The following is a 27548-nucleotide window of genomic DNA, read 5'->3' on the forward strand; positions in this document are numbered from 1 at the left end:
ATCTTAAAAAAAACTAAATTTTCAAAGTACTTACAACTTCAATTTCAGAAATTTGTGAAAAGAGTCAAAAGCATGATTTTAAATTCTTTTTCTTGTGTGTGTTACCTCGCTGAGCAGACTGCTGGCGTGAAGGGCTGTCAGATATCCAGGTGTCTGTTCTACATCCACTAAAGGCTTCCCCTTCATCTGCTCCACATAGTCCCTACGATACTCCCTCTGAGAGAGAGAGCGAGAGAGTGAGAGAGAGAGAGAGAGAGAGAGAGAGAGAGAGAGAGAGAGAGAGAGAGAGAGAGAGAGAGAGAGAGAAAGAGAGAGAGAGAGATAGAGAGAGAGAAAGAGATGGGCTGTGTTATAAATCAAGACCTGGTTAGTAATTTTTAATTGATTTGTTAATGGACAGTTAAACGTTCTCTCGGGTATAGATTTTAGGGCTGTCAAACAATAAAAATGTAATGATGATAATCACTAAACCATGCTTTTATTTTGAAATAAAGTCAGCACCTTCTGGTATATCAAAGTTTACGACATTAACTTAACCACAGAAAAAGGATCTTGTTGCGGATCAATGACTGAATGAAAATAAAAAAATCAAGTCTTTGATGTCATAAGATGGATTTTACGTTTGAATTGTAAACTGATTTGTCTATAGGAGGTTTTTAAAGTCCATCACTGTGACTAAAGGAGGAGACTGTGAAAGACACAGTGCTCATCTACGGTGTGCCTTAGAGGACAAAACAGAATGCAGTTTATCTCTACGCAAAAATTAAGGGAACTTAATAAATGAAGGCTGACAGCCCGAGTACATTCCTTATTTTATAATTGACCCCATCTTTGTTGTGCACGAGGTTAGTTTGAAAATAGTACAAAGCTCGTCTCAGCTTCAATTAAAGGTTTTATCAAAGACTGGCTCTAATTTGAAGCTCAACGGTAAATAGGAATGAGGGTTGAGTGCTTTACCTCACTCTGCATCTTCTGAGCTTCTTTAGACACCTTGTAGGTCTGAGTGTCTCCAAACTCCATCTGAGAGCGACCTTTCATACTCCTCTCATACTCCTCCCTGTACTTCACCTGAAACAGATTTTTACCTGTTAACTGAGAGAGAGAGACAGAGAGAGACAGAGAGAGAGAGACACACACACAGAGAGAGAGAGAGAGAGAGAGAGAGAGAGATGTCTGTAGCATGAGCAGTATCTGTCTGTCACCTGGCTGTGCAGCACTGCGTTCTCCTTGTGGTGGAGCTGTTCAGCTGTGTCCAGAGGGATGTGGAAGTGAGCCTTGGTCTGTTCATACTTCTTCTTATACTCCACCTACAAACAACCACACACACATATACATACACACACACACACACACACACACACACACACACACACACACAGAATGAGCTCCCTGTTAATAAAAACATCCATAACAGAATCTCTTGCACACATACATCGGCTCATGCATTGATAGTACTGTGCTGTGGAGCGGGTGAGTGATGTCATCGTACGTTACTCTGCAGTTTGCTGGCGTGCAGTACATGCTCCAGCTGCAGGAGGTTGGGCAGGTCGGAGGAACCTTCGGCTTTCTGGTTCTTGTTGGTCTTATACTTCACCTGGAGAACAGATCGATTGACAACATTTTTCTCCTCTGAACACAACAGCTTTTAGTGGATGTCTTTCGAACATCTGCATTTGTTACAAAAGGTGCTGCCATTACAACCTCATTCATCACTGCATTATGATGCAATCTAATGCAACACTTTTTGTTAGTTTTCAAAGACGCTCTTTAATTCATAATAAATATGAACAAAACATATAAGTGAAATGCAGCAGTTAATAATGATCGGCGCTCGTCTGTGACAAAAACGCCAACTGAAAGAACCCACAGGAGGGATTCCCAAACTTTTTCACAACAAGTATTAAGACCTCCATACTTCTAAATATGGTGGGAAAAAACCCCCGCCCCCTGTATAAAAATACTCAAATAACTTGTTAATTACGATCTTTTTCACTTGACAGTCTGTCAGAATGGTAACTGCCTGCGGCTCACTCCTACATCTCAGCCGAAATTAGGATATTATGTTTGACTGTCAGACAGAAATGGTGGCAAACATTAAGCCCGACCTCCAGGCTACAAAACATCAAAAACAGCTCAAGGTTGGCTTTTCCTGCAGTCTGCGGTTAAAAAAAGGGAACTTTTCATTCATTCATTTCCCTCCCATTGTGAGCCCCTGTTGATAATGTTTCACATGGAGGCATGTTGAAGCAGACTGTTTCAAGGCTTGCTAAGAAGTTTTTCTGTAAAGCAGCTCAGACTGAACGTTCCTGAACTCCAGGCAGCGTTCAACACAACACCCTGTTATGTAACGTCGTGAAGTGAAGAAGCTCTTTTTCTGTGGCTGTGTGGGCAGAGAGCCGACTAAAACTGAACCATGGCATCATCTGTGTGTGTGTGTGTGTGTGTGTGTCTATGAAAGTGTGTCATCTTAATGTGCATTTGCATGTGTTTATGTCCTTTCCGATGTCTCATGTGTGTGATTGCATGTTGATCCGTTTTTTTGCAAGTATGAATGTTAAGTTGTTGATCAGATTATCAGGAGTGTGTGTGTGTATATGTGTGTGCATGCGTTTTAATGTGTGTTTTTGTACGTGAATAACCTCTCCAACTTCTCTAACTCTCAGCCTACAATCAGCCTGCATTTGCCTTACAAAGGTAGCCATGGAAACGCCCACACAACCGGCTGAGAATTGGAAAGTGAGTCAAAGTGAATGAAACCCACACACACACCAGAGATCTATGCTCCGGTTGGTATGTACTTAATTTATGTTAGATTATGTGACCGTGATTCTCTCACCTGACTGGCCAGAGCAGCAGCAGCTTGTGTGTGTTTGAAGGAGAGACAGTCCAGTGGGTTGTAACAGGGTCGCTGGCCCTTTAAATCTTTGTCAAAACTCTCCTTATACTTCACCTGCAGAAGAGAGAAGAAGAAGGAACTAAATCTCATTCAGTCTGTCTTGAACAGTTCCTTAACATCTGTCGAATGCATGCTGGGCGGAATATGTGAAGGTGTGTGAGTGTTTGTATGAATGTGTGTGTGTGTGTGTGAGTGTTTGTATGAATGTGTGTGTTTGTGTGTTACCTGACTGGCCAGTTTGGAAATGTCTTTGGCATGCTGGATGTCTGTTCTGTCCAGAAGAGAGCTGTCACTGTAAACTGGTAGCTTTGTGCTATTCTTATAGGCTACCTGTGGAAATGGCGCACAAACACACACAGACACACAGACACACATTTCATTATTAAATAAATAAAAATCACATACCGGTACATATTTTTATAGAAAATCTACAAACGTAGATTTACAAAAATGGACAGCAATATTAAAGGCACAGACACACAAACCAGGGCAAACCAACACACAGTTGAACAAACATCACTGCAGAAAACTCCCACACACACACACACACACACACACACACACACACACACACACACACACACACAAATAATTCAAAACACACAAAGCTAAATTATATATTGAAAAATGAAAGAAGGATTTTGCTTTTACTTATGAAAGATGTTTGACTCTGAATGTCTGAGGAAACACACACACACACACACACACACACACACACATGCACACACACTCCTTGCAAGCCACTCTCACATAATGTCAGTTCAGTGTTAACAGCAGAAGATTTTCTATAATTTATCAGCGGTTCCGCTCGGAGAACAGCTGGTTAATGGGACTGTTGTCATGGAAATTACTGTTGGAACAAGTTCAGACACCCACACACAAACACACACACACACAGACTCACATCGCTGGCCAGTTTGGCGGCGTTGCCAAAGTCCGGTCTGTCTACCACAGGGTTGTAGTGATGAAGCTCCTCTTTGCCTTTTCTGTAGCCGACCTGAGAAAAGTTACGACACAACGATTACAAAGAGTACTGTAACATACCAAAGTATTCATTTGATTTTTTTCTTTATTTATTGTTACACTATTGAGTTATTTTTGGTGTGCATTAGTCTCAAAATCATTTGTAACAAACTACATGCATCACTACTCCAGTACTCAAATTTAACAAGAAACTAGTTCTTCTAAAATCCCAACAGAATCTCTTGTTTAGTTTATAGACTGCACAGGCAGCTTAGATCTTTGTTGTTTTGATGCAAACCCCGCTCTGATGTGTCAGGCTCAGCTGTGCCGATAAGACAAGCTTCCCTGATATAACATGCTGCATCTGAAATACATCCAGGCTGGCTACGTGGTGACTCAAGAGACAATCAGACAACGGCTGAATATACTGGATCCCCACAAAGTGCAACTGAAGCACCGGTGTTGTGTCGAGAAATGCAACCAACTCATAACTCGTTATCCTGAGGCAGTCCAGAAAAAAAAAGTGCAGATTTTTATTTCATCATGTAAATTCAATTCGCTTCCGTAGAATGTAAAGGGTTAATATTTGTGCTGTTACACTCAACTCCACAAAGATGAGCTGGTGTTGTTGCCCACACAAAGTGTTACATAACCACTTGATTCTGAGAGATATTTATATGACATAGCACAGCATGAACATGTATCATTGTGTGTGTGTGTGTGTGTGTGTGTGTGTGTGTGTGTTTAGTTACCTCGCTCTGGTTCCTGTTGACCTCCATGGCGTGCTCCACCTCTGGCAGTGTTTTCATGTTTGTGTAGCTGGACTTGCCCTTCTCACGGTTATACTTCTCCTTATAGAACTTCTACTCGGAGACAGAGAACGAGAGACACAAAGGAGAGACAGTAATAAAAAAAAACAGACAGAAAAATGGAGCATGATGGATTGAGGGAGAGATTACGATGACAAATTCAGCCTGCTGCTGAATATTGAGTGCAAACGCAAATGGACTCATTTGCTACAAAATAAAATGAGCGGCTTCAAGCTGTGAAGAAACTCCTGCCATGAAAGACAAATGAACTTTAAAGTAAGTGAAGACAAACAGGCATGAAGCACCAAATCATCTGTGTTCACTTTGACTATAAATGTTAATATAATAAAACAGATTTGTAGTTGTGAATAAAGGAGCTGCTTTGTGACTCAGTATCTAAACAACAATGAGGTGAAATTACAAGATCATTCATTCAAAATGATCTACACTCACACATTTAAACAGAAGGAAGCTAAAACAGACTCGGCTGTTTTTTCACCTGAAGATTACAGTATATGTATTTTTAACAGAACACTCTCTTCACGTTTTCATTCTCTATCTACTGTCCTGTCTTTTAAACAAAGGAATAAAAGCCCAAATATTATATATCATGTATTTGGTTTGAATTTAGAAAGATATTAAAGAGCAGGCACGTCCAAATCTTCAGGCTCTGGGTGCTGGACAGAAATACAAAAGAAAAGCAGACTGAGTCCACACAGCTTGTTGTGATAAAAGTTGTTCATTGAGATTCGAAGCAGCTTCTAGTATCTGTATTGTCTTTGGTAAAGGAGAAATCCACACAGAGAAAAACAAAACAAAACACAACCAGTGTGGTAACTAAGATGTATCAGGATATTCGTCCTGCATTTGATTTTCCGCCTGCAGGTCTGAGATCAGTTTCATTGTATGGCTGTTTTGCAGACACTGAGACTGTCTGGGCTTGCTGTTGTCTCCGTGGTCTACGTTAGACGCTCCAGTTAGCGCTGCATTGCTCGGTCAACAGGCATGAAACCAGAAAGCATCAGGCCTGTGCCCCAGTTCCCCACTGGCTTTATTTTCTGCCCTCGAGGCTGACTGACACTGAAAACTGACTGACACTAAAGGCGTCTTTTTCTGTAATGTTTTCAGACACCTAGAATAACAACCTGAGCCTGTCACTGACAAAAACATCCACTTTTAGAACGACATCACACAGCTTGTTTGAGGGCTGATGGATGAAATAATACATTTGCTACCTTAATGTCATCTTGACCAGAATCTTAAAGTAGTCCAGGTTTAAAAATACTGTGTTCTCATTCTGTGCTGAGTTAACTTACACATGTGAAGGTGTCTTTAGAGATGCCAGTTTTTTTTCAAGTGATCCTATTTGTGCCCTAGTATATGAGCGTGTGTGTGTGTGTGTGTGTGTGTGTGTGGGGCAGTAGGTCAGTGTTCGTGTCCTCAGGCAGTAGAGCAGCATACAGCTGCTCTCTGTGTTTACACCTAAGCAAACAGAAAGATTCCTCGAAACATCATCGCTCTCTGTTTGTGTGTGTGTGTGTTTTTTTCTTCGTGATGTTCCTCGATGTCTAAACTTTGTCCGTTGGCTCAAGCAATTTACTCGAGCAAGTTAAAAATATTTTGTAACTTTCAGCTAATTAGACCTGTGCATTTCAAGAAGTCAGAGACAGAACAGCATCTGTTTGATGTGCTATTTGTGTGTAATATCTATTTATGTGCTATTTTTAAATAAATGTTCTCAACTTAATTTACCATTTAATTGAAAGCAGAAAAAAAAGAAGCTTTTAATACTTGGAAACAAATTCAGGCGTCAAGGGGTTAACGGCTCCAAGTTAGTCTGTGGTTTAAACTCCTCAACCATCATCTCTGGTTTTTCGCCAACGCTCTCTCAGATCTTCACATTATATCCAACCTGTGTGTTATTAGGAGGAAGATTTTTAAACAGCTCCATAACGACCCCAGGAGGCGTGCTCTTAGTTTAGTGTCGTTCCACTCACATCGCTCTGCGTCTTGGTCAGCTCTTTAGCGAACACGGTCTCGATGGTTTGGGGCATCTGAGCATACAGGCTGCAGCCGGCCTCCTTCTTACCCTCCTCCCTGTAGGCTTTCTGAAACACAAAACTAAACATCACTCTTTTCACTCTGATTAAGATCTTATCGACACATCGGTTCACTTCAAGCTTGGATACGTCACCTGTTCACTTTCAGGAGTTGTTTAAAATAAAAGTGACCTTCCATATGCTAAACTATCATAACAGTATAATTCTTGAAAATAATAAAACATATTGAAATCCAAAATGCACATTTTATATTATCATTTTATTTATAGCTGTAAACATGCAGCTCTGCTCCTTCTTTGTCTTTGCACAAAGTTTGTCATACTGAAAAATACTCAGTCACCTCAGTCAACATAGAGTTCGGTCATTCAGCTTAACTTAATGACTTTACAGACTTGATCTAAATTTGCCACGAGTACAAGCATGTAAGACAGCAAACAGAATAAATCTGTTGTTTACAAACAGCGACCATTGCTTGTGTTTCTACCTCGCTGTGTAGCTGAGTTTGCTCCCTGGCGTGCTGCGTGTCTTTAGTCTCAGGCAGCAGAGAGTACAGGCAGTTCACCATCTCCTTCTTACCAGCCTCCTTGTATTTACTCTGAGAACAGAAAAACGACATCAAAATCAATACTCATAGAATATCTTTTATCCATAAAAACTGCGCCAATAATCATCATATCTTACAGCCGCCTGAGTGCAGACGTAATAGACATAATATTTAAAGTTATGACCATTTCTTTAATGAAAGGCGTGATATTCAAATACACCAGGCTGTGAATAAGGCTCCTAAAGTAGACAACTCACACAAAGCTCATTCATGAGTGGTGAGTCTCTTGATCAATTATTAATCTGTTAAGTAGGGGAATAAAATCTGGAGCAAACCCAAAACACAGCCGGGCTATTTCAGGCAGAAGCACTAAAATATTCACAGTAACACACAGAGTGTTTCTCACCTCGCTGTGCGTGTCGGCCATCTCTTTAACAAACTGGGTCTGCAGAGTTTCAGGCAGCAGTGAGAATAACGTGTTGGACAGGTCCTCTTTGTCCTTCTTGTATTTTGACTAAGAGAGAAAAACAACACAGAAAATGAATACAGATTGATGCATATATATTTCAAGTTGTCAGAGAGAATTTCACCCAAAGACTGGCTATTAAAAACACATGTATTACTCTCAGGCTTATTACTTAAGGCACTTTTTCATTGCTTTCACCTGCCAGATCTGAAGGTCGAAACAAACTTCTTAAATACAGTCTAATGCGATAAATATGAGTAGAATATTGAGAAACATACAGCGACATACAATACGTGACTGTAGACCTCACCTCGCTCTGAAGTTCAGAGATCTGCTTTACAAACTCCATCTCTTTGGTCTCTGGCATGTGGTGGAAAACACTGCTGCTGATCTCCTGTCTGCCTTTCTGCTTGTATTTATTCTAAGGAATACAAACACAGACACACAGCACAAAGAGACGTCAACATAAATACTTTAAAAAAGACTGCTCATATTGTTTATTTATTAGTTACTCTCTTCAGCCAAAAAGAAGAAAAACAAATCTCCATTCAATCTCCATCCTCCAGGGAACAGTTTGTTTAATGTAAGAAAACCAACATTCACTTAGGGTAAAAGTACAGTATATGTTATATTCTTCCGATGTGGCTCATTGGACATTGGTTTACCGTAAAGAAGCATAAGTCTGAAACTAGTTCCAATTCACCCCAGTTTGCTATTTAGATAAATATTACATGTTTTCAAAATGAGTCTCGACAGTATGTACCAGAGGAAGTTGTTGAACGTCTACCAACCTCACTCTGAAGCTCCATGGCAGCTTTAGCGATCTTCATCTCCTCTGTCTCGGGCAGCGCTGAGTACAGGTTGGTGCTCAGCTCTTTCTTTCCGTCTTCCTTGTATTTCACCTGGAAAAGAAAGAAAAGACGTACGAGGCTCATAACAGACTGATCCTGACGCTGTAAACATGTTGTTACTGAGTCTTCCTGCAGTCCAGTGAGAACAAGTTGCAGGATGTTTGCAAAACTGAAATCACTGTTTATTCAAAGGCCGACACTGGACTGTTATGGAATACTTTTCGAATGAAGCGAAACATTAATGTGTGCTAGTTATTAAAAGCACAAAAATCAACTCCAGATTATTTTAAATTCAACAAATGTATGAGGGTAGTTATTTTATTTGATTAAAACATCTATAAGATCTGAATTACAACTTTCTGACTGTTCAAATTAAATGTGTCATGAATGAAAAACCCCAGCTCATGAATTGAGCTCATTTGAATGGACGTTCCTTTTACTGCAATGTTAACTGGATTTGTATTATAGATGTTGCCTATATGTTATACGACTCTAAAGGAAGATGAAAAAAATATAATATAAGTAAAAAATCTTTGAAAGTATAAAGTGTTACAGTACCTGACTCTGCAGCTCAGTAGCCTCTTTAGCATGTAGCGTCTCCAGAGTTTCAGGTAACTGGTGGTAAAGGCAGCTGGTCGCCTCCTTCCTACTCGCCTCCTTGTACTTGGCCTTAAAAAAACATTGCCTGTTAGATGTTTAGCACTTCTTCTACAGAGTATTACACATGTTCCTTTCACTCTCTCCCTCGAACACATCTACATAGCTCAGGCTATTTTAAAGATTTTAAAAGAAAGAAGAAAGAAAAGAAAAAAGAAAAGAATCGATTCGATCTACTGTAAAACGTCCCTGAACATGTTAAAATGAACAATGTTTCCATTTTCCCCTTAAGAGTGAGAAAAACGAGTGAATCCACAAAGAGATGAATTAATAAACATGTCAAATGCAGGAGTGTTTTCCCCACCTGACTCTGCAGCTCTGAGACACTTTTCGCGAACTGAGTCTCAGTCGTTTCTGCGAGCTGAGAGTAGAAGCTCTGAGAGAGGCTCCTGATCCCGTCCTCCTTGTACTTACTCTGAACAGAGAGAAGCAGAGGAAACTTACGGCATCAGAACAGAAAAGTTTCAAGCTTTCCAAGAAGAAAATCAATGTGAAGAGGAAAGTTAGATTGACTATCTCTTCATGTGTATCTATGAGTTCAAGTGTGTCCTTTATTTTTTTACCTCGCTCTGCATGTCGGACATCTTGGCAGCGAGCTGTGTCTCCGCCGTCTGCGGCAGCTGAGCGTATAGACTGGACGACATCAACTGCTTCCCGCTCTGCTGGTACTTGTTCTGGAGGAGACAGCAGCAGGTGGAATAAAACATGTCGGATACAGTTTAACAGTGTAATGACTGCAAAGTAATCCCTCCAAGAGAATGTGCTAGATAAAAAAAAAACACACTTAAATTCTTGTTTTTTTGTCACTGACAGACTCAGATTGTTATTCTGAATGTCTGACATCAGCACTGAAAGGATCCCTACAGAGAAAGAGCTTTATATTAAAATATGCTAATAAGATACTTAGATTTGGATGATAATGTGTTGAAAACAGATATAATTAATATCAATATATTTAAGATGTTAGCACAAACAATTCTTTGTTTTCCCTAACTTAAACCTAATTACACAGTGACATTACTCTCTTTAAAGCCATCAAGCCTCCTTCACAAAAACAGCAATTTAACTCAGAACATGCGAGTTGCTGCTGTTTTAATCAGTTAGCTTGAGTTGTGTTGTTTTACAGCAACAAGTAACTTTTCTACCTTAGCAGTTTCAAAGTCGATCTAATTGTAAAAAAAAAACTTTCAACAGTGAGGACAGTGTCTGTCCAATATCACCACTATCACCTGCTTATAGCACTATGAGACTTTAGCGTTTACATGTGCAAACAGTGTCAGGGCTACTGTTTGGTACAATAGCAGCTAAGCTAAGAGGAAGAGGACGGTGATGGATGAAGCTTAGGTGAGGAAAAGAAAATGACCAAGCAAGAAGCAGAGTCTAATCCGCAGATATTACTCAGAAAATATTGTGTTATTGTGTTTCACAACAGTGCAGTTGCAAGACGAGACCTTCGGTGGGCGCCAAAGCGCACCAAACTGAATTCCTTTAAATTCTGTGTTGAAACTGAAATAACATCAAAGTCACACAACAACATCAACAAACTCACAAAACATCTGTAGAAGTTCAACACAGTCTAATGCAGATTAAAATCATGTTTTTGTCAGTGGAGTCTGGAGAGCGAAATGTCCGGCTATGTTTTTTTTAAAATAATCCTCCCACATCAATCTTCAGACTGAATAATACTTTCATGACTTCAAACTCTTCTTTTATTTTTCCTTTTTCAGCTGAATATTCGAGCTACATTACATAAACGCATCTGTTGTGGGAAAACTTTTGCTGATACTTCCCCGGGTACAAACAGCATCCTTAATATAATCCACTGAATTCAGAAAAGAGTCTTCAAAGTGTAAAAACATTATTCATTCATAAATGTCTTTGAAGAGAAACTCTGCAGCTTTCCTTCGCCCTAAATATGCAACACAGTCAGTGTGCAGAGTATGAGTGAGAGAAATAACCATTCTGTGTATCAAATCAGCTTTGACATGATATAACACGAGTGTTCAGTTCCCCCCTGCAGGACAAACACAATGTGTGGATGTGAGTCATAGATTTGTGTACCTGGCTCTGCAGCTCTGTGACCTCTTTAACATGCTGCGTCTCCAGAGTCTCAGGCAGCTGGTGGTAAAGAGAGCTGCTCGCTTCTTTCTTTCCTGCTTCCTTATACTTCACCTGCAGGACAATACAGGTCACACATCTGGTTAAAATGAGTCTTTGCTCATGTTTTTTATTATTTGTACTTCTTTTTTGTTGGGTGTCTTTCGTTTTATTGTGATTAAAAGCTTCGAATCAAATGAACCATTCAGGCGCTGATGGCCCTGCAGTTAGATGATGTCCTATATACAAACACTATAGTCCTCACATAATATCACAGATTGTATTGTTTTAAGACATATGCACAATATGGAGTGAAAGCAAAGTGTGAGACATTACATCAATACTGGCAACGTGTCACAAAATACATTTTGGAATTTGTTTTCCAATTGTTTACCAAGTGAAATCATTCTAATTCAAAAAAGTTTCTCTGCACTCCTCAGTGGAGGAGAGGCTGAGTACTGAGTCAGGTCCTTCAACAATCAGCTCCATACAGGTTTATGTAAAATACGAATGTGAACAAATAGAATTAAATGTTTTTTATAACCACTGGTATTAGAGGGCTTTCAGGATCGAATCTGCACCAGGAAGATAACTTAATAGAAAATGTAAAACTTCTGAAAAAGAATAAAAAAAAAAAAAAAAAACTCTTCTCCCTTCAGATGTCAAACAGAGAGAAAACCAGAGGACAGATCAACACAGAGAATGAGGGGTGAGAGATACAGTAAGTTGTTGAGTAGAGCTCTTTGAAGGTGAGTGAGGAGGAGGAGGAAAAAGGAGAAGGAGGAGAGAAAGAGGAATCCAGCAGCTCTGAATGTGTTTCTGATAAGACGACCAGAATAGACAACAGTGGTCAACTTATCTGCCATGTGTTAACAGATCAGAGTGTCCAAGATGGAAAACATGACCCCTGAACGTCTCTTTTACCACATGGACACATTTCCTGAACACTCATTGTCAGAAAACCAACCTTTCATTGTCTGTCTCTAGATCCTTCTCTCGTCATGTCTGTTACTCTGAGCTTTCTAACAGACAACTAAAACCCTCTCATGAATCTAAAGTCTCACAGATGAGTCTCCAGAAATGTAGATGAATAAAAACGAGTGTCAATGCAAACCCACTGTCCTTCACAGGAACGTAAGGGGGGGGGGGTGAAGTGGTTAAGGCCACAAGCTGGGGCAGGGACTCTAACCTTTAACACAAGGTCTTAATTTGCCTTTTGTCTTTTGTCTGGGACACGCACACTGATAAACAAAATCTCGTCTCTAAAAAAGTCCTGAAGGTCCGAAGGTAAAAGTCACACAACATTAAACTGAAGAAATCGTTGAAGATGCTGCTCAACAGTCTTCAGTCACCATTTGATCTTAGAAAACAAAGAGACTTGGGGAGTAACATTATTTCCTGTTGATTGCATCCAAGCTTCAAGCTCCACAAAGCTTCAACAGAGGAAGTGATAAGAAAAGATCCGGTCATATCCCTTCATTATGTGAGCAAAAAAACGGTTCTCTCACCTCACTGTGCATGTCGGCCATCTCTTTCACAAACTGAGTGTGAAGAGTTTCAGGCAGCAGAGAGTATAACGTGTTGGGCAGATCCTCTTTGTCCTTCTTGTACTTTGCCTTTAAAGAAAAAAAAAAGAAATGTTTTCACCTTCTTAACTTGTGTGTAACTCTCCAGCTGCACAGAGTTTACACGGACAGACGTCATTCTCACAACCTCCGTCTTTCACATCCTCCAAACTGAGCAGTCTGTTTAAGTCTCTGTCTCTCTCTCTCTCTGCTCTGTCATTGACTTGCTTGTCTTGTACCAGTGCTGCACTTAAATCCCCCCCGCCCCCCCAGCATCCACCTGCAGGCTCTGACTAGAGGTTTCAGAGGTTTAAGTCATCAATCCTCAATTCCTGCATTAAAAATAAACCTACAAGGTGTGACGAGGTCGGAGCCTTGATGACAAAATATGTTCAGCGACAGCAATTATTTTAAACCGGCAAACGTGAGTCACCTGACTTAAATACTGTCATTGTTTGTGTTCTGTTAACTCTCTCTCTCTCTAGCTTGTTTTGTTCTTTCTCATCTTTTTGCCCTGAGTGTCAATATTTCATTCATGCAATTTCAGCAAAAAAAAAAGTCAATGAAATCAACACTCTGTAAGATCCTGATGGAGCAAACACAGATCACACCTATGAGGCGTTCAGGGACCTCACCTCACTCTGTATTTCTGACATCTGCTTGGCAAATAGCGTCTCCGCAGTCTCGGGGAGGAGCGAGTACAAGTTTGTACTGATCCCCTTCTTACCGTCTTCTTTATATTTCACCTGTCGGAGAGCGCACAGAGGTCGCTTTACAGAACAAACAAAACAAACACATTGAGGTGATACGTTTCAGCTCTGCGTGTGTTTCTCACCTCGCTGTACATGTCTCTGCGCTCTTTGGCCAGCTGTGTCTCTGTGGTTTCAGGAAGCTGGTGATACAGAGAGCCGCTCGACTCCTTACAAACGTCCTGTTTATATTTCACCTTCAGAAAGACATTTTTTTTATTTTGTTTTAGAAGACAACTACAACTGTAACATACAGGAGAAATGTTCAGATGTTTCTGGAAAACCAGTCAACAGATCAGCTAAACAAAGCTGGAAAATGATCGTGCTGTGGAGCAGGCTAGCTCTGATGGCTAAGTTACCATAGTTACTGAGCTAAGCCACAGTGATGGACCTCTCACTGAAATGAGTGAGGCTTATCGAAGTAAGCCAGACATTACCCTTTGGTCACTCTCATGGAATACCCCTCTGGACTCAGGAAAGTGGTAAACTATCTGTATCTGCCCTTGTGTTTATTTTTGTTAGGTTATTTTTCTTTTTTTCCAAGAACTGACTGGACACCACAAACCTTTTATGGTAATTGTTGACGACTGAAGGATCCTATTCCCAGCTCTAGTAGTAGGTAGTCCTTTACAGCAGCATTGATCTACACAAGACTCCCTCCATCAGCTTAATCACAGCTGACTACAGGCCTGAACCTGAACACATCATACTGTATATATTCTCACCTGGCTCTGCAGCTGTGAAACCTCTTTAGCATGCAGAGTGTCCAGAGTCTCTGGCAGCTTGGAGTAAAGGCAGCTGGATGCCTCCTTTTTCCCCGCTTCTTTATATTTAGTCTGGAAATAAGACCAAATGAGTATTTTGCCATTAGCATTAGTAGCACGCCACATGTGCAGAGGCTGCAGTCCTCCAAGTGGGCACCCCAGGTTCAAATCTGACCTGTGGCACCTTTCATGCATGTCATTCTCCATTTTCACTCTCCCTGATTTCTGACTTGATCTCATCCCTTTCTCTAAATAAAGGCATAAACTGCCACTTCAAAACATCAACTAAAGTGGTCTGGCAGTCAGACTTATAAAAAGAGAAGCAACTGAATCTCTTGTACGCTTCTTTTTGATAGATAGATAGATAGATAGATAGATACTTTATTGATCCCGAGGGAAATTCAAGTATAGTACTATAAAAACTATATAAACTATAAACGTAGAAGTTGGCACAGAGCCACAACAAACGAATAACATATCAGACAAGTACGACAGGGACGGAGCTACTGAATGTGCGGCCACTCACGTCGGCGCACACTTTGGCTATTGGTAGAATCTCTTGTCACGATATCAGATTTTCTTTCATTCAAACTTAAAGGCCAATATTATCCTCCTCTTCAACCACTTTAAATACGCTCCTGAAAACATGTCTGTGACGTTTCTTGTTAAAAATCCACTCTGATCCTGCATTTGATCTGATAAAGCCCTTTATTTCAGCCCTGCTACAGACACAGAAACAGGCTGTTTCTGTGTCTGTAGCTTTAAATGAAAATGACTTTGGTCTGACCACGCCCCCTCTGGAAGGGCTTTGGTGAATCCGGCTTTTGTCAATAAGAGTTTTTTTTCAGTGTAGTTGATATTTAATATTCATTAAGCCTCCAGAATATTTCACAGGTTCACTCAGGTTTAAATATTAGAACCTCCTTTCAATGAATAAATACATCGCCGTACCTGACTTTGTATTTCAGAGACAGCTTTGGCAAACTGGATGTCGTTGGTTTCTTGGAGCTGAGAGTAAACACTGACAGTCTGGCTCTTCTTCCCGCTCTCCTTATACTTGTTCTAAAAACAAAAAGAGAAAATCAGAAAGATACACCTGTGTGATCTTTAAGCACTGTGCTGATTTGTTTGTCTTCTTTCAAGTGTGAATGTTCGACACGCTGTGGTTAAAGGCGCCAGGTTCGCTTCGGTTGCAGATATATCCACATGAATGGAGCGCAAGTCAAAAGAAGTGGAATAAAAAAACCAGCAAACTTTCCTGTCTAGTGTTGTAATATTTTCCCTCTTTTTCTTTGAGGTAACTTGCTAATTCGGGAGGTTTCGCCGCTTTATAGTGATGGTAATGATGTAAGAGTCAGTGAGGTCTTTGAGCTTCTTCTCTCTGTTAACAAACAGGCTCGCTGGACTTTGGGTTAAAGCAGAAGAGAGAATCCATCAGTCAGACTTTAATCCTCAGAGAGTTTTGTACTTAAGAGCCTCTAAAAAAAGAAGAACACAGAGAACAGACTCTCCTCTCTGGTTGCTGCTAACGCTTCATTTTACAGCTTCATTTAAAGTGAATGGAGCCTCTGTGTGCACTAAACTCACCTTTACCTGCCATACAGTAACCTATTAATAAAGAGAATGATTGACTTCCAGTATTTCATTTGACAGAGCAACTCTCTGAGTTTCTTTGCAGTCAAACCAGTGCTATCAAAGAAAAGGATAATTTTCCCTACATGAAGAAAATACACTACAGCAGATGGAGGATCATTTGTAGTCACTTTAACAAGTATTGACAAATCACATCAGCCAGCTTTGATGTATTCAGGAACACCAGTCTGCACGGAGAGAAAGAAACAGACCGAACACAATCCACTGTAACGACATCCTGATTCCCATCGGTAGGATTCTTACACTGCTTTATTTCTCTCTGTTAACAGATTTCTGCATGCAGCTCCAGCTAACTATCTCTTACAGCCATATCTGGATTGGGTTGATTTAACTTCACTGTTGATTTGAACACATGGACGCTTCTCAAGTTGCTAACTGAACTCTCTTGACACATGTCTATCAGTGGTGTGGTTGCACAAGTCCTGGTTTGTTTCTGATGATTTGAGTTCACTAAGTGTTTTGTCCACTGTGTTGGTAAACTGCATGTTTATTCTAAGAGATTAGAGTAAATGACTGAAATGTAATCCAACAATTATAGAATCTGATTTTGAGGAAAGAGTAAAGTATCTAAAATGTATTTCACTCAAAAAGGCGACAATCAACGTTTAGTGTGTGTGTGTGTGTGTGTGTGTGTGTGTGTGTGTTCTGTACCTCACTCTGTAACTCGGTCATCTCTCGGGCAAACTGAGTCTCTGATGTTTCAGGGAGCTGAGAGTACAGAGACGACGTCATCTCCTTTCTTCCTTCATCTTTGTACTTTTTCTGTACGAACACAAAACAAATTTGAGCAAACAGAAAAAAAAAAGACACGACTGATCTATTAAATAGTTTCAAGTTTTAAATTATGCATCTCTTTCATAAGCAGCTCAAGGGCCAGTTGCCACACATTTTATAAATGACTTCTTCTTCCACTTATAGTCCAATTCAAGGAATGACGCAACCAATTATTTGTCCAAGTGTGCATTTTCAATACGCTTATTTTAATTCCAGATCTTGCTGCCTCTGACGAACTACACGCAACAGCCGATGAGAGCGAGCAGATCTGGAAGTGTCATCAAAATAATTAGTTATAATAAGTTTCTGTGAGATCTCTTAGCATGTGGTCTGGCAGAATCATCTAATGTGCGTTGAAGAGATTACGTTACAAATCATTTAAAACTGTCTTTATATTAGTCGTGTCCCACGTTTTGAAAACCGGATGTTAAGATGTGTAGCCAGTGTGTAACAAGAACATTAATTGAAATTGTGTGGATAAACTTTCTACAGTCCTCAAAATGTGAGGTTAAGTTCTGTTTTTGGAGTCACTAAAACTATTTTGAATAAAACAGATGAAAAGAGGACGATAGAGACTCACTTCACTCTGGAGTTCAGTGGCTTCTTTGGCGTGTTTGGTGTCCAGAGTTTCAGGAAGTTTGGAGTAAAGAGACGACGCTGTCTGCTGCTTCCCTGCCTGCTTGTACTTCACCTGACACACACACACACACACACACACACACACACACACACACACACATAAACACAGTAAATGACCACTCCCACTACGAACACAGCCTTATTCAGACTAACGTTTCAAACCCTCAAACCTTGTTGTGAAACAGATCTAAAACTTCAAAACACTTCACAAGTTCCAACTGAGTTTTCTCTGAGCGCCCTTGTCAGCCCTTGATACTATTGGTGGTTGACATAGCAACCATTTATGACATCATCAGACCTATCAGCTAGTAACTAATAGATGTTCAGATTCCATTCCCACCTGTAAGATGAAAAAAAGAAGTGCAGAACACTTGGTGAAAGAACAGCGGTGGCGGGCAAAGACTATTATGAGTATATTTTACTTTCTATCAACGCTTCCTGTAGTTTCCCACAATATCGCAATATCAACAAAGGGACAGTGAAGCACATAGCAGCCTGTGGTTGTGAGCCACCACCTCCCTCTCTCTTGCAGTGAATTTTCCGGAACATTTTCCGCTGCATTGTAATGTAACATCAGCTATCACTAAACTTCCAGGGAAACAGTTCTTCCCTGGGCTGGCAGAAAACATTTCTGGTTTAGCCAGAATTCAAAATGTGTCTGTTAGCGTTCACCAATGAAGTTCAGACCAAACAGGTCAGGAGTTATTCAGGAGTGTGGTGTGAAAGAAACCTTCGAGACAGACGGCCCGCAGCAGAGTTAAAGACCTTCTTATCTCTGTCTCTGCACTTAAACATCCGACACACTGAGAGATTACTTCACCGACATGTACAGAAATAACTCTGACTGCTGAAGAGTCTCGAGCTCTTTCCTCCTCATTCATCCTCCCGTTCTAATAACGTGGACCTTCAATCAATACACCGACTGAATTAAATCTTCATGTGTTAACTTGAAACACTTTTGAAAAAAAACAAGTACTTGAGTCATTTTTAATGCAACCAACACACAACACATACATGTTAGCTTTAAATAGCAGATGCTATAAAGTTACTGTTATTTCATCTCTCATTTACAATAAAAGATCGATAAAAAAAAACACAGAAACATTTAAAATCTCTTAAGATAAGAATCAGATTTTTACATAAATGGATTTCTTTCCCACCTCTCCACATGAGTGCCACAACGTTATGCTTAAACTGTGTTTTTATGCATTTATTAATAAAGGGGCTGTCAAATGATTAATATGCTTTATCATCGCTTCCTTTATTTAGTGTGTGTACTGTTGTAGGCTGAGAGCACTTTACTTGCTTTAGTCTTCGTAAGGACTTCTGGGAGATCGAAGGTCATCTCACAGAAAAAGGAACTCGAGGATCAATAAGAGTTGAAAACCGCTCAAAGGAACGTTTAGAGCGAAATGATTGGCCATCAGATGGACATTACTTTGGACACGTCAGCTGAGCTTTCTGAGATCTTTTTTAAGTGAACTGAGATGTTCAAAGATACACACACACACACACACACACAGAAATGTAAAGAAACTTTGGATTGGTTTCTGTGGTTTTAGTTTAAAGCTTTAAGATCCATAAATCGTCAAGACGGGGTTGATAAGAAGGGATGGGGAAAATTCCTGTGAGTATAAAGTGTAAAAATAGTTCTCTCACCTCGCTGTGCGTCTCGGCCATCTCTTTAACAAACTGAGTGTGGAGAGTTTCAGGCAGCAGAGAGAATAACGTGATGGGCAGATCCTCTTTGTCCTTCTTGTACTTTGCCTTTAAAGAAGAGAATCAACACAGTCATGCAAACAGAGTCCTTTTCATATTGAAAGAAAGAAGAAGTGCGAGGTCAGAGGAAAGCACGGAGCGTGACGACACCTCGCTCTGGATCTCTGACATCTGTTTGGCGAAGTGCGTGTCTGCAGTCTCGGGGAGGAGGTGGTAGAGAGACGAGGACGCTTCCTTCTTACAGCCCTCCTGGTACTTTAACTGCATGGCAGAACAAAGACACAGATCAGGACAAAGGTCGGCACCTCCACACCCATCCTTAAAACTGTCTTTCATCCTATAGTGATATTTATGTCCTCAGATTCCTCTGATAACTGCTCCACAAATTGGAGGTTTGAACCTTAATGAACCGTTTTCATCACTGTTTCAAGACTATTTAGATTTTGTTTTCTGCAGGTAATAAGGCAGACAAGAACACTTCTCAAATTAAGACTATTGATCCAAAACCAATACCATGCTATCATCGTGTAATATAAAAAAAATGTTCTTTATATAGAGGCGAAATGCCTAAAAATAAATTAATGACACACAGAAATCAGCTCAGCAGTGAGTCTGGATGTCCTGAAGAGAGAGAAGTAACTGCTGGTTAAAAACAGATCTTCAAAACGTCCATCCGTCCGGTGATCATCCCTGATATAGAGCGTATCCCTTTTTTTTTTTTTTTATTTCTCTTTCGTACGTAGAACAGCTGCCGTGAGCGTCACCTGGCTCTGAAGCTCCGTCACCTCTTTGGCCAACTCAGTCTGAAGTGTCTGAGGAAGACTGGAGAACAGAGTGGACGACATCTCCCTCTGCACGTCCTCTTTGTACTTCACCTGCAGGGAAAACAGAGGTCGTGCGTCTAACTGGTGAAAGGTTGAAGGATTTACAAACGTACATATTGACATCAACTCCATTTACAATCTGCAAAAAGCACAAAAGTGCAGAGATATCCTGAGTACTGCATTCTGACAGATGTTAAGCACACTGAATTGTTTGACATGAATAAGTGATCACTGAATTTAAGCAAAACAAAGTTTATTATTTTTGGTAAAAGACAAAATTCAGTAAAAATCCAGAATAATGATCCTGAATAGAAAAAGAGTGTATGGAAACAAACAACAACAAAAAACAACAACAAACTCATTGTTTACTCAGAGTAAGGTGATAAAGATCAGGAATTGTAAAAATATTAAACTCCTCGTGTTGCGTCTGAAGCCACACACTCACTCTGTAGGGCGCTCTCTGTAGTGGACTATGTAGTGTACTCATTCGACACAATAAAAAAAAAACCTTCATACACCACTTTCTGTACATACATATTCTACATAAAAGATAAACAGCATCATATTCAGAGAGTCGTGATCAGTACCTGGCTCTGGATCTGTGAGGCCTGCTTGGCGTGTTGAGTGTCCAGAGTTTCAGCCATCACAGAGTACAGGGAGCTGCCCGCCTCCTGCCGCCCACACTTCTTATACTTTATCTGCAAAACCAAAAGTGTTTCAGGTGTTTCTTCTTCACTGTGTCAGTTCGAGTCACCACATGTTTTAAGATGAAACGCAAACGTTTGCTTTTGATTCCAAGCCTGTAACTCTACAGTCAGCCTTATCGAACATCAAAACACACTCAGATTATTCATCCGTCTAAATTCTTGTGGCTGTAAACATGACCCAAGGGATCCCTTTTTTTTCTGCTTTCCTATGAAGCACCATCAATCTCCATGAACACATCATGGGAAGATTGATGAAGCTTAATTCAATTTTGGCTACAGGCAACAAGGCCACTAAAGAACAGGGTCGCCACTTTCTTTTCCGTCGGAGCGGTCTCATTTGTGTGTTAGATGTCTTAGTGCATCACCTCGCTCTGCAGCGCAGAGACAGATTTCGCAAACTGAGTCTCGACGGTTTCTGGCAGCTGAGAGTAGAAGCTCTGAGAGAGGCTCCTCACGCCTTCCTTGTACTTGTTCTACAATCAGAGACAGAAAACAGACACATATTCATTTTTTTTTTTTTTAACACCTTCAACGTGTTTTGAACAAGGCGTCTTCACTACAGAGTCATTATTATCACAATCTTACTTGGCTCTGCATGTCGGTGAGCTCTCGAGCAAACTGTGTCTCCAGCGTGTCGGGCAGCTGATGGTAAACTGGACACGACAAATCCTTCTTAACAGCTTCTTTATACAAAATCTAACAGACACAGAGAGGACGACATACAAACACTGGCTGAGGAAAGAGAATAAAATAATGCAATACAACATGGGAAACGGCTAACACGTGCAGAAATGAATGTTAAGTGGGGCAGGTTTTGACTTTCTGTTTAGAGAGTGGTTTGTATGTTGTGACGCTCAAACTGCAGAGTCGACGTATTTCATGCCTTCTCACGTCTTTAAAGAGTCGTTGCTCCTCGGCTGATCTAAGATGTCGTGGTGCTGTTGAAAAGCAGCGCCTGTTAAAGTTTCATGATGCGTTTGGTTACCTGACTCTGCAGCTGTGAAGCCTCTTTGGCGTGTTGCGTCTCCAGAGTTTCAGGCAGATGTCGATACAGAGACGTTGATGTCTGTTTCTTACCCGCCTCTTTGTATTTGGCCTGGAAGACGTGAGATAAAGGTGGAGGAGAAAGAATGCACATCCGGGATGATTTTACTTCACTTTGCAGACAGAGAAGCTACGTTCACAAATCGCACCTCTCCGAGATGATCTGATCTGAGATGAAGTGTTTCTGTTTGACGGTAAGAGGAGTGCACACTGAGTATTCACTCACTTCACTCTGCATGTCAGTGAGCTCTTTGGCGTGCTGGATGTCGAGGGTGTCGGGGAGCAGAGCGTACAGGTTCGTGCTCATCTCTTTCTTCCCTTCTTCTTTGTACTTGACCTTGAGACGAGGGGAAAAAAAGCACAAAGATGAGAACAAAGCTGCCGTGTGAGACTTTGAATTCTATAGTTTTTACTTTATAGTCTTTTGAATCAAGTCAACATTTTGAACCGCGGGATTAAAAAAAAACAGGTTCATATGAACAGACACTCCCTCAATCTTGCTAGATTTTAGAGGAAAATCACAATCTGTCAATCGACAGTCATGTGTGACAGTCTTACCTCACTGTGCATCTCCGTCTGCTCCCTGACAAACTGAGTGTCGATGGTTTCAGGCATCAGGTGGAAGAGACTGGAGGCGTCATTCTTCAAACTCTGCTTGTACTTCAGCTGGAGCAGACGAGGTGCGAACACAGAATCTTAATCATCATTCATTGAATCCACTGTATGAACATGTGGAGTTTTTACAGCATTAAGCACAAATAACATGTATATATGTGACGATGTGTATGTGCGTACCTGACTCTGCAGCTGTGAAGCCTCTCTGGCGTGTTGTGTTTCCAGAGTCTCAGGTAGAGTCGAGTACAGAGAGCTCGTCACTCCTTTCTTCCCCGCTTCTTTGTACTTCATCTAAAACAGAAACACAAACCTAAACAGCCTGAAACTTCTGTTTTAACCAGCTGAAGCATTGGGATCAATAAACTGGTTTGTTAACCCTGAAGGATCAGGACGCTCTGAAATATTTAAACTCTTTGTTTTCTCGTCGTAACGAGTCGCTTCCAATTTTTTTCTCGAGATCTCGACTTTTTTTTATCTCATATCCCCAGACTCTGAGACGTTTTCCAGCTCCTCCTGGAGGATTCCAAGACTTCCCAGGCCAGATGGGTTGACAAGAGCAGGACTTCTTTCTCCTCCTCACCTCACTCTGCAGCTCAGAGACCGCTTTAGCAAACTGAGTCTCGGATGTTTCCGGCAGCTGAGAGTAGAAGCTCTGAGAGAGGTTTCTCTTTCCGTCCTCCTTGTACTTGTTCTGTAAAAGAGTCAAATGGAAATATTAGACTGATGTAAAAAAAGGACTTTGGACTTTGGCACTTCATCGACCACAAACCAGAGTGAATATTATGAGACACCATAAAAGATCATTTGTCCTTCCATCTAAATGAAATGATCAAATCTGGTATGACATCATTCTCTGGCGCCAGATCAGATTTTGTAAATGACTGTCCTCTGATGCACATTCTGAACAGACTAAAAAAAAACCTTTTAATCCCGCGTCTGATGCTAATGTGGCCTCTGATGAGTGTGTGAGGTATAAAAGCATCAGAGAGCATTGGATAAAGTGGTTCTGATTATTTATAACTAATCAAACGGCATTCTACCCACAGCTCTCTCTGAGCTCTGCTTAATTTAAGGATGTATCAGCTGAAGCACATCTAGGAGCCTCCTTCATGTTGGACTTTATTTAATGTCATTTAAGATGTCAGAGGGATATCAACTATTTATAATCCCTGCATTAGGGTACATTGGCTTGTTGTTTCCTCACTCAGTAGTCTTTGTTCAGTGTACACGTTCACAACAGCTGTAAAGATAAACACAAGACATCTGTGGTATTAAACCGTCTTGTGTTTTTTTTTTAAATACGGCCTCTTTTAAATGCAGATTTATATTTACAGGATGAATATACAGTAACTGGACGTTAATCTGTCAGTAGATGAATTTATATTAAAGGCCTCTTAAAGCGTCCAGCTTCCTCCGAGCCGTCCTCGTCACGTCACTCATGTTGAGAGATGTCGAAAGATTCAGCAGGAACGTTGTGTTTACGTTTTCAAGTAGAATTTATTCCCCCAGAAACTATTCACAAGCACGTCTCTGCTCCTTCTTCCATCAGCTCCTTTTTTTAATTATGAGAGTATACATGATGCATTTATGACCAAAACTTAAAAATCAAAGACATTTAAACACCACACTCTGATCAGTCCATCCTTGAGTTCAGGCGCACATATCTCAAACTTGAAGGTTTTTTTATTTTATTTCTGTGCATATCACAATCACAAGAATGACAAGGACACATGTACGGACAGACATGTTTATTGTCTGTGTAGAGGACGCACAGTACCGTCATCATTTAGTGCTTTACCTCACTCTGCATGTCAGTCATCTCTCTGGCGAAGCTGGTCTCTGACGTTTCCGACAGGGTGGAGTACAGAGAGGTGGACATCTCTTTCTTCCCGCTTTCTTTGTATTTGATCTGAGAAACAGCGGCATGGGAAAAAAACAGAAAAGACTGGATGAGGGAGGCCAGGATATTTATAAACTGGGAAGGAAAAAGTGACTGAAATCTTCAAATATTTTGGATTTTTGGAACTTTTTCTCTGATTTGATCTCAGGTGAAATTGTTTACATTATACCCAGATCACGTTCTTGTTTTCAAAAACAGCAATGTTTACCTCACTGAGCAGCTCTGCAGCTTCTTTAGCGTGCTGCGTCTCCATGGTGTGAGGCATCAGAGAGTAGAGATTTTTATTCGCCTCCTTCTTACCCGCCTCCTTGTACTTAGTCTGCAGATTAAAATGGACAAAGACAGAGTTGGGGCCTCCTTCGACTCTCAGACGCGTTTACAGCCTGCTTTCGTGCAGCTAATTTATTCCTAATTACAGGGTTTGAAAAGTCTTACTCTGGAGGACGTGCCACAGATGTCAATGGTCATAAACTCAGAACAAATCAGTGAACAAGAGGAACATTTAAAAGTAGATTTGAGTTTTCTCGACAAAGTGAAACTTTTTTTTCCGGACTGATTTCTCCCTGGTCTAAATCGTTGATAACATTTCCGCCTCGTACCTCGCTCTGCAGGTCAGACAGCTGTTTGGCCAGCTGTGTCTCCGTGGTCTCTGGGAGCTGATGGTACAAACTGCTCTGACTCTTCTGCTTCAGCCCTTCTTTATACTTCACCTGCAAGAGAACAGAAGGAGAATCCCCCGTGTTCAGGCACCTTGCAAAATAACTGATCACATTAAGCAGTGGTAAAGTCCAGCGTTCCTAGAAAAACAGTCAAACAGGGCAGGCCCGTTTTTCAAATCAGCGTCACAGCAGTTGAAATTCGAAAACCAAGAAACAGAAACATCATGACGGAGGGGAAAATGAACCCATCATAAGAGAGTATTCTGAAATCTTTAAAACAAGCTGTTAAAAAAGTTATGGAGGCTAATCGAGTTCAAGCTAAACAAAATATTGGTCCGTCAAAATCCTCCCCTGAACATAACTCAGTTAAACAGTGCAGTCATTGTGTATTCTTCATATTCAAAATCACCCAAATGGATGTAGCATTAACCTACAGGAGATTGTTCATGTTTTACTTTTATTATTCATGGAATCTTATCTTCTACTTCGGAGATAATGATCTTGTGAAATCTAAAAATCCCTCAAATGTTGCAATAAGCTTCCAATAAGTGGAATTACAATAAGACAGTTATGAAATCCAACAGTAAAACTTTTAGTTTTATGAGTTTAATAGTGATCTTGACTGTAAAAGGGGGAGTTTTCAGCCTGAGTTTGTTTGAAATATTCGCAGCACAGACACGGAGCGCTGCTTCTCCATAGAACGTGTGTGCTTATTTTGGTCCTACTACACTGCATGTTGTCCAAGTTGTGTGGCATCAGCTCACACTGACAGAGCTTCTGGATAGGCCTTGCCTCCTGGAGGACATTATTGGCAGAGAAGTCAAAAAAGATGCTTGGATGGAAAGCAGTAAAATGTGAAATAGACTAAATCTATTTTTCGAGATGAAGAATGATCTATGCAGCCCAATCTACTGTTTAGTTACGGAGCATATTAAACTACGACTTCAATTACATATCCAGACATTTGAGAAGGTTGTTCTTGTATTTTAAAACTTGTGCCCTACTTGTACTATGTTCTCGAAAGTAATCAGACACAGAGAATAACAATTGGAGCCAAGCACTGAGGACCAAAAGCTTCAGGGAACCTATAAGGATCTTTATCAAGCGCTTTTAAAGGGATGAAGTAGGCGACATTACAACTTGTTTTTGGCAAAAACAAACATCTTTTTGAACCTACAAATTGTTTCAGACCTTGATATATGTAGAAATAGGGCCTCGGTTTCGAGATATCAGAATGAGCCTTTAATTTAGCAGCTTATTCAGAAGAGTTAAGGCCATAAATGTCCCCAGAGACTATTAGAAAGCAATATATGCATAACGTTTAATTCTTTAGTAGCTGATGGACAGATTGATTGAGCTCTATGTGAAGCCGAGCAGCAAAAGAGTACCTCACTCTGCAGGTTGGACGCCTCTTTAGCGTGCTGGGTGTCGATGGTTTCAGGCAGCAGAGAGTACAGGTTGATGCTCATCTCATTCTTGCCGTCCTCTTTATACTTCACCTTTAAAAACAAAAAGCAAAATGCTGATTTCTTTTAAAAAAACCCATGTTCGCTTTGACTGTGAAGACGTTTCCGTGCTCTGTCATTACCTCACTGAGGAGCTCTGAGACTTCTTTAGCGTGGGCCGTCTCTAACGTCTCGGGCAGCACGTGGAACAGACTGGATGAGCCACCTTTCTTCAGAGCCGCCTTGTACTTCAGCTAAACACAACCAAAGACATGTTATCATCTCCCATTGAAATGCAGGGAGGAATCTTTGGTTGTAGCTGAGTGCAGGTGTCTGTCATGGAAAGACGTGTTTCACCTCGCTCTGCAGCTCCGAAGCCTCTTTGGCGTGCAGCGTCTCCAGAGTCTCAGGCAGAGTGGAGTACAGAGAGCTGGACACGTCTTTCTTTCCTTTCTTGTACTTCATCTAACATTCAGAGAGAAGCTACTTGTTACACCGACATCAGTGACCATCATCAATGTCGACAACATAAACAGTCGACTTAAATCAAAACCAAAACAAAAAAAATTAAACTTTCATGTCTGCAGCTGCTGGGAGTTTACACAGATCTTTGGTGAACAGCGGGATCAAAACCGTACAAAATATTATGAATACAAAGTAAAATATGGGGTGCCCTTGAATTGCTCCCTGGGGACAAATACAGTTTTCTTAATTGAATTGAATTGAGCGCCCTATGGAAAGTCCACATGAGAATGTTTTGTAAAAAAGAAAAAGGAGCAAGATGAATCCTAAAATGTACCGGGGTTTAAAGGAAAACATGCACAATCAGGGTGAAAAAAAAATAGAGTAAGAAAAACATAAAAGGCTAATAAAACTAAATTAATAAAGTTTGTTTTATTGATCTTGCCGATCCTAAAGCGTCCACTTGAAGCTGGCTTCTGAAAATGAGTCAATCCCCATAGAGCCCTATGTTAAAATGTCAAACTTCACAGCAGAAATAAACAGCCTGGAACAAGAACAATGTTGGTCTCTCTAGCTCATTTTCCTTTTGAATGTTTCTATAACTTGCCTGATTACATTATATTTAGTCTTAAAGTGATGACAGCCCCAGCACAGGGCGGCTAAATTAATTGTTGAATTATCCCTGC

General features: G+C 40.6%; 1 protein-coding gene across 1 annotated transcript in view; it reads right to left on the reverse strand.

Moving 5' to 3' along the window:
* The window catches only part of LOC306835388 (uncharacterized protein), a 74114-nt gene that overhangs the window by 3929 nt on the left and 42637 nt on the right, over positions 1-27548 (reverse strand). The window contains exons 21-61 of the mRNA XM_079361876.1: positions 26758-26865; positions 26544-26654; positions 26344-26454; positions 24896-25006; positions 24505-24615; positions 24195-24305; positions 22977-23087; positions 22577-22687; positions 22340-22447; positions 22008-22118; positions 21723-21833; positions 21323-21433; positions 21103-21210; positions 20618-20728; positions 19971-20081; positions 19357-19467; positions 19147-19254; positions 17429-17539; positions 16726-16836; positions 15373-15483; positions 14383-14493; positions 13744-13854; positions 13544-13654; positions 12852-12959; positions 11308-11418; positions 9810-9920; positions 9551-9661; positions 9148-9258; positions 8530-8640; positions 8049-8159; positions 7679-7786; positions 7213-7323; positions 6666-6776; positions 4612-4722; positions 3797-3893; positions 3122-3222; positions 2837-2950; positions 1490-1594; positions 1203-1307; positions 958-1068; positions 106-216 (exon numbers count right to left, since the gene is read on the reverse strand). Of these exons, the coding sequence (XP_079218002.1) occupies positions 106-216; positions 958-1068; positions 1203-1307; positions 1490-1594; positions 2837-2950; positions 3122-3222; positions 3797-3893; positions 4612-4722; positions 6666-6776; positions 7213-7323; positions 7679-7786; positions 8049-8159; positions 8530-8640; positions 9148-9258; positions 9551-9661; positions 9810-9920; positions 11308-11418; positions 12852-12959; positions 13544-13654; positions 13744-13854; positions 14383-14493; positions 15373-15483; positions 16726-16836; positions 17429-17539; positions 19147-19254; positions 19357-19467; positions 19971-20081; positions 20618-20728; positions 21103-21210; positions 21323-21433; positions 21723-21833; positions 22008-22118; positions 22340-22447; positions 22577-22687; positions 22977-23087; positions 24195-24305; positions 24505-24615; positions 24896-25006; positions 26344-26454; positions 26544-26654; positions 26758-26865 (4500 nt within the window). The remainder of the gene's footprint in view (positions 1-105; positions 217-957; positions 1069-1202; positions 1308-1489; positions 1595-2836; positions 2951-3121; positions 3223-3796; positions 3894-4611; positions 4723-6665; positions 6777-7212; positions 7324-7678; positions 7787-8048; positions 8160-8529; positions 8641-9147; positions 9259-9550; positions 9662-9809; positions 9921-11307; positions 11419-12851; positions 12960-13543; positions 13655-13743; positions 13855-14382; positions 14494-15372; positions 15484-16725; positions 16837-17428; positions 17540-19146; positions 19255-19356; positions 19468-19970; positions 20082-20617; positions 20729-21102; positions 21211-21322; positions 21434-21722; positions 21834-22007; positions 22119-22339; positions 22448-22576; positions 22688-22976; positions 23088-24194; positions 24306-24504; positions 24616-24895; positions 25007-26343; positions 26455-26543; positions 26655-26757; positions 26866-27548) is intronic.

Source organism: Symphodus melops (genome assembly GCF_947650265.1).
Source record: "Symphodus melops genome assembly, chromosome: 14".
Classification (NCBI taxonomy): domain Eukaryota; kingdom Metazoa; phylum Chordata; class Actinopteri; order Labriformes; family Labridae; genus Symphodus; species Symphodus melops.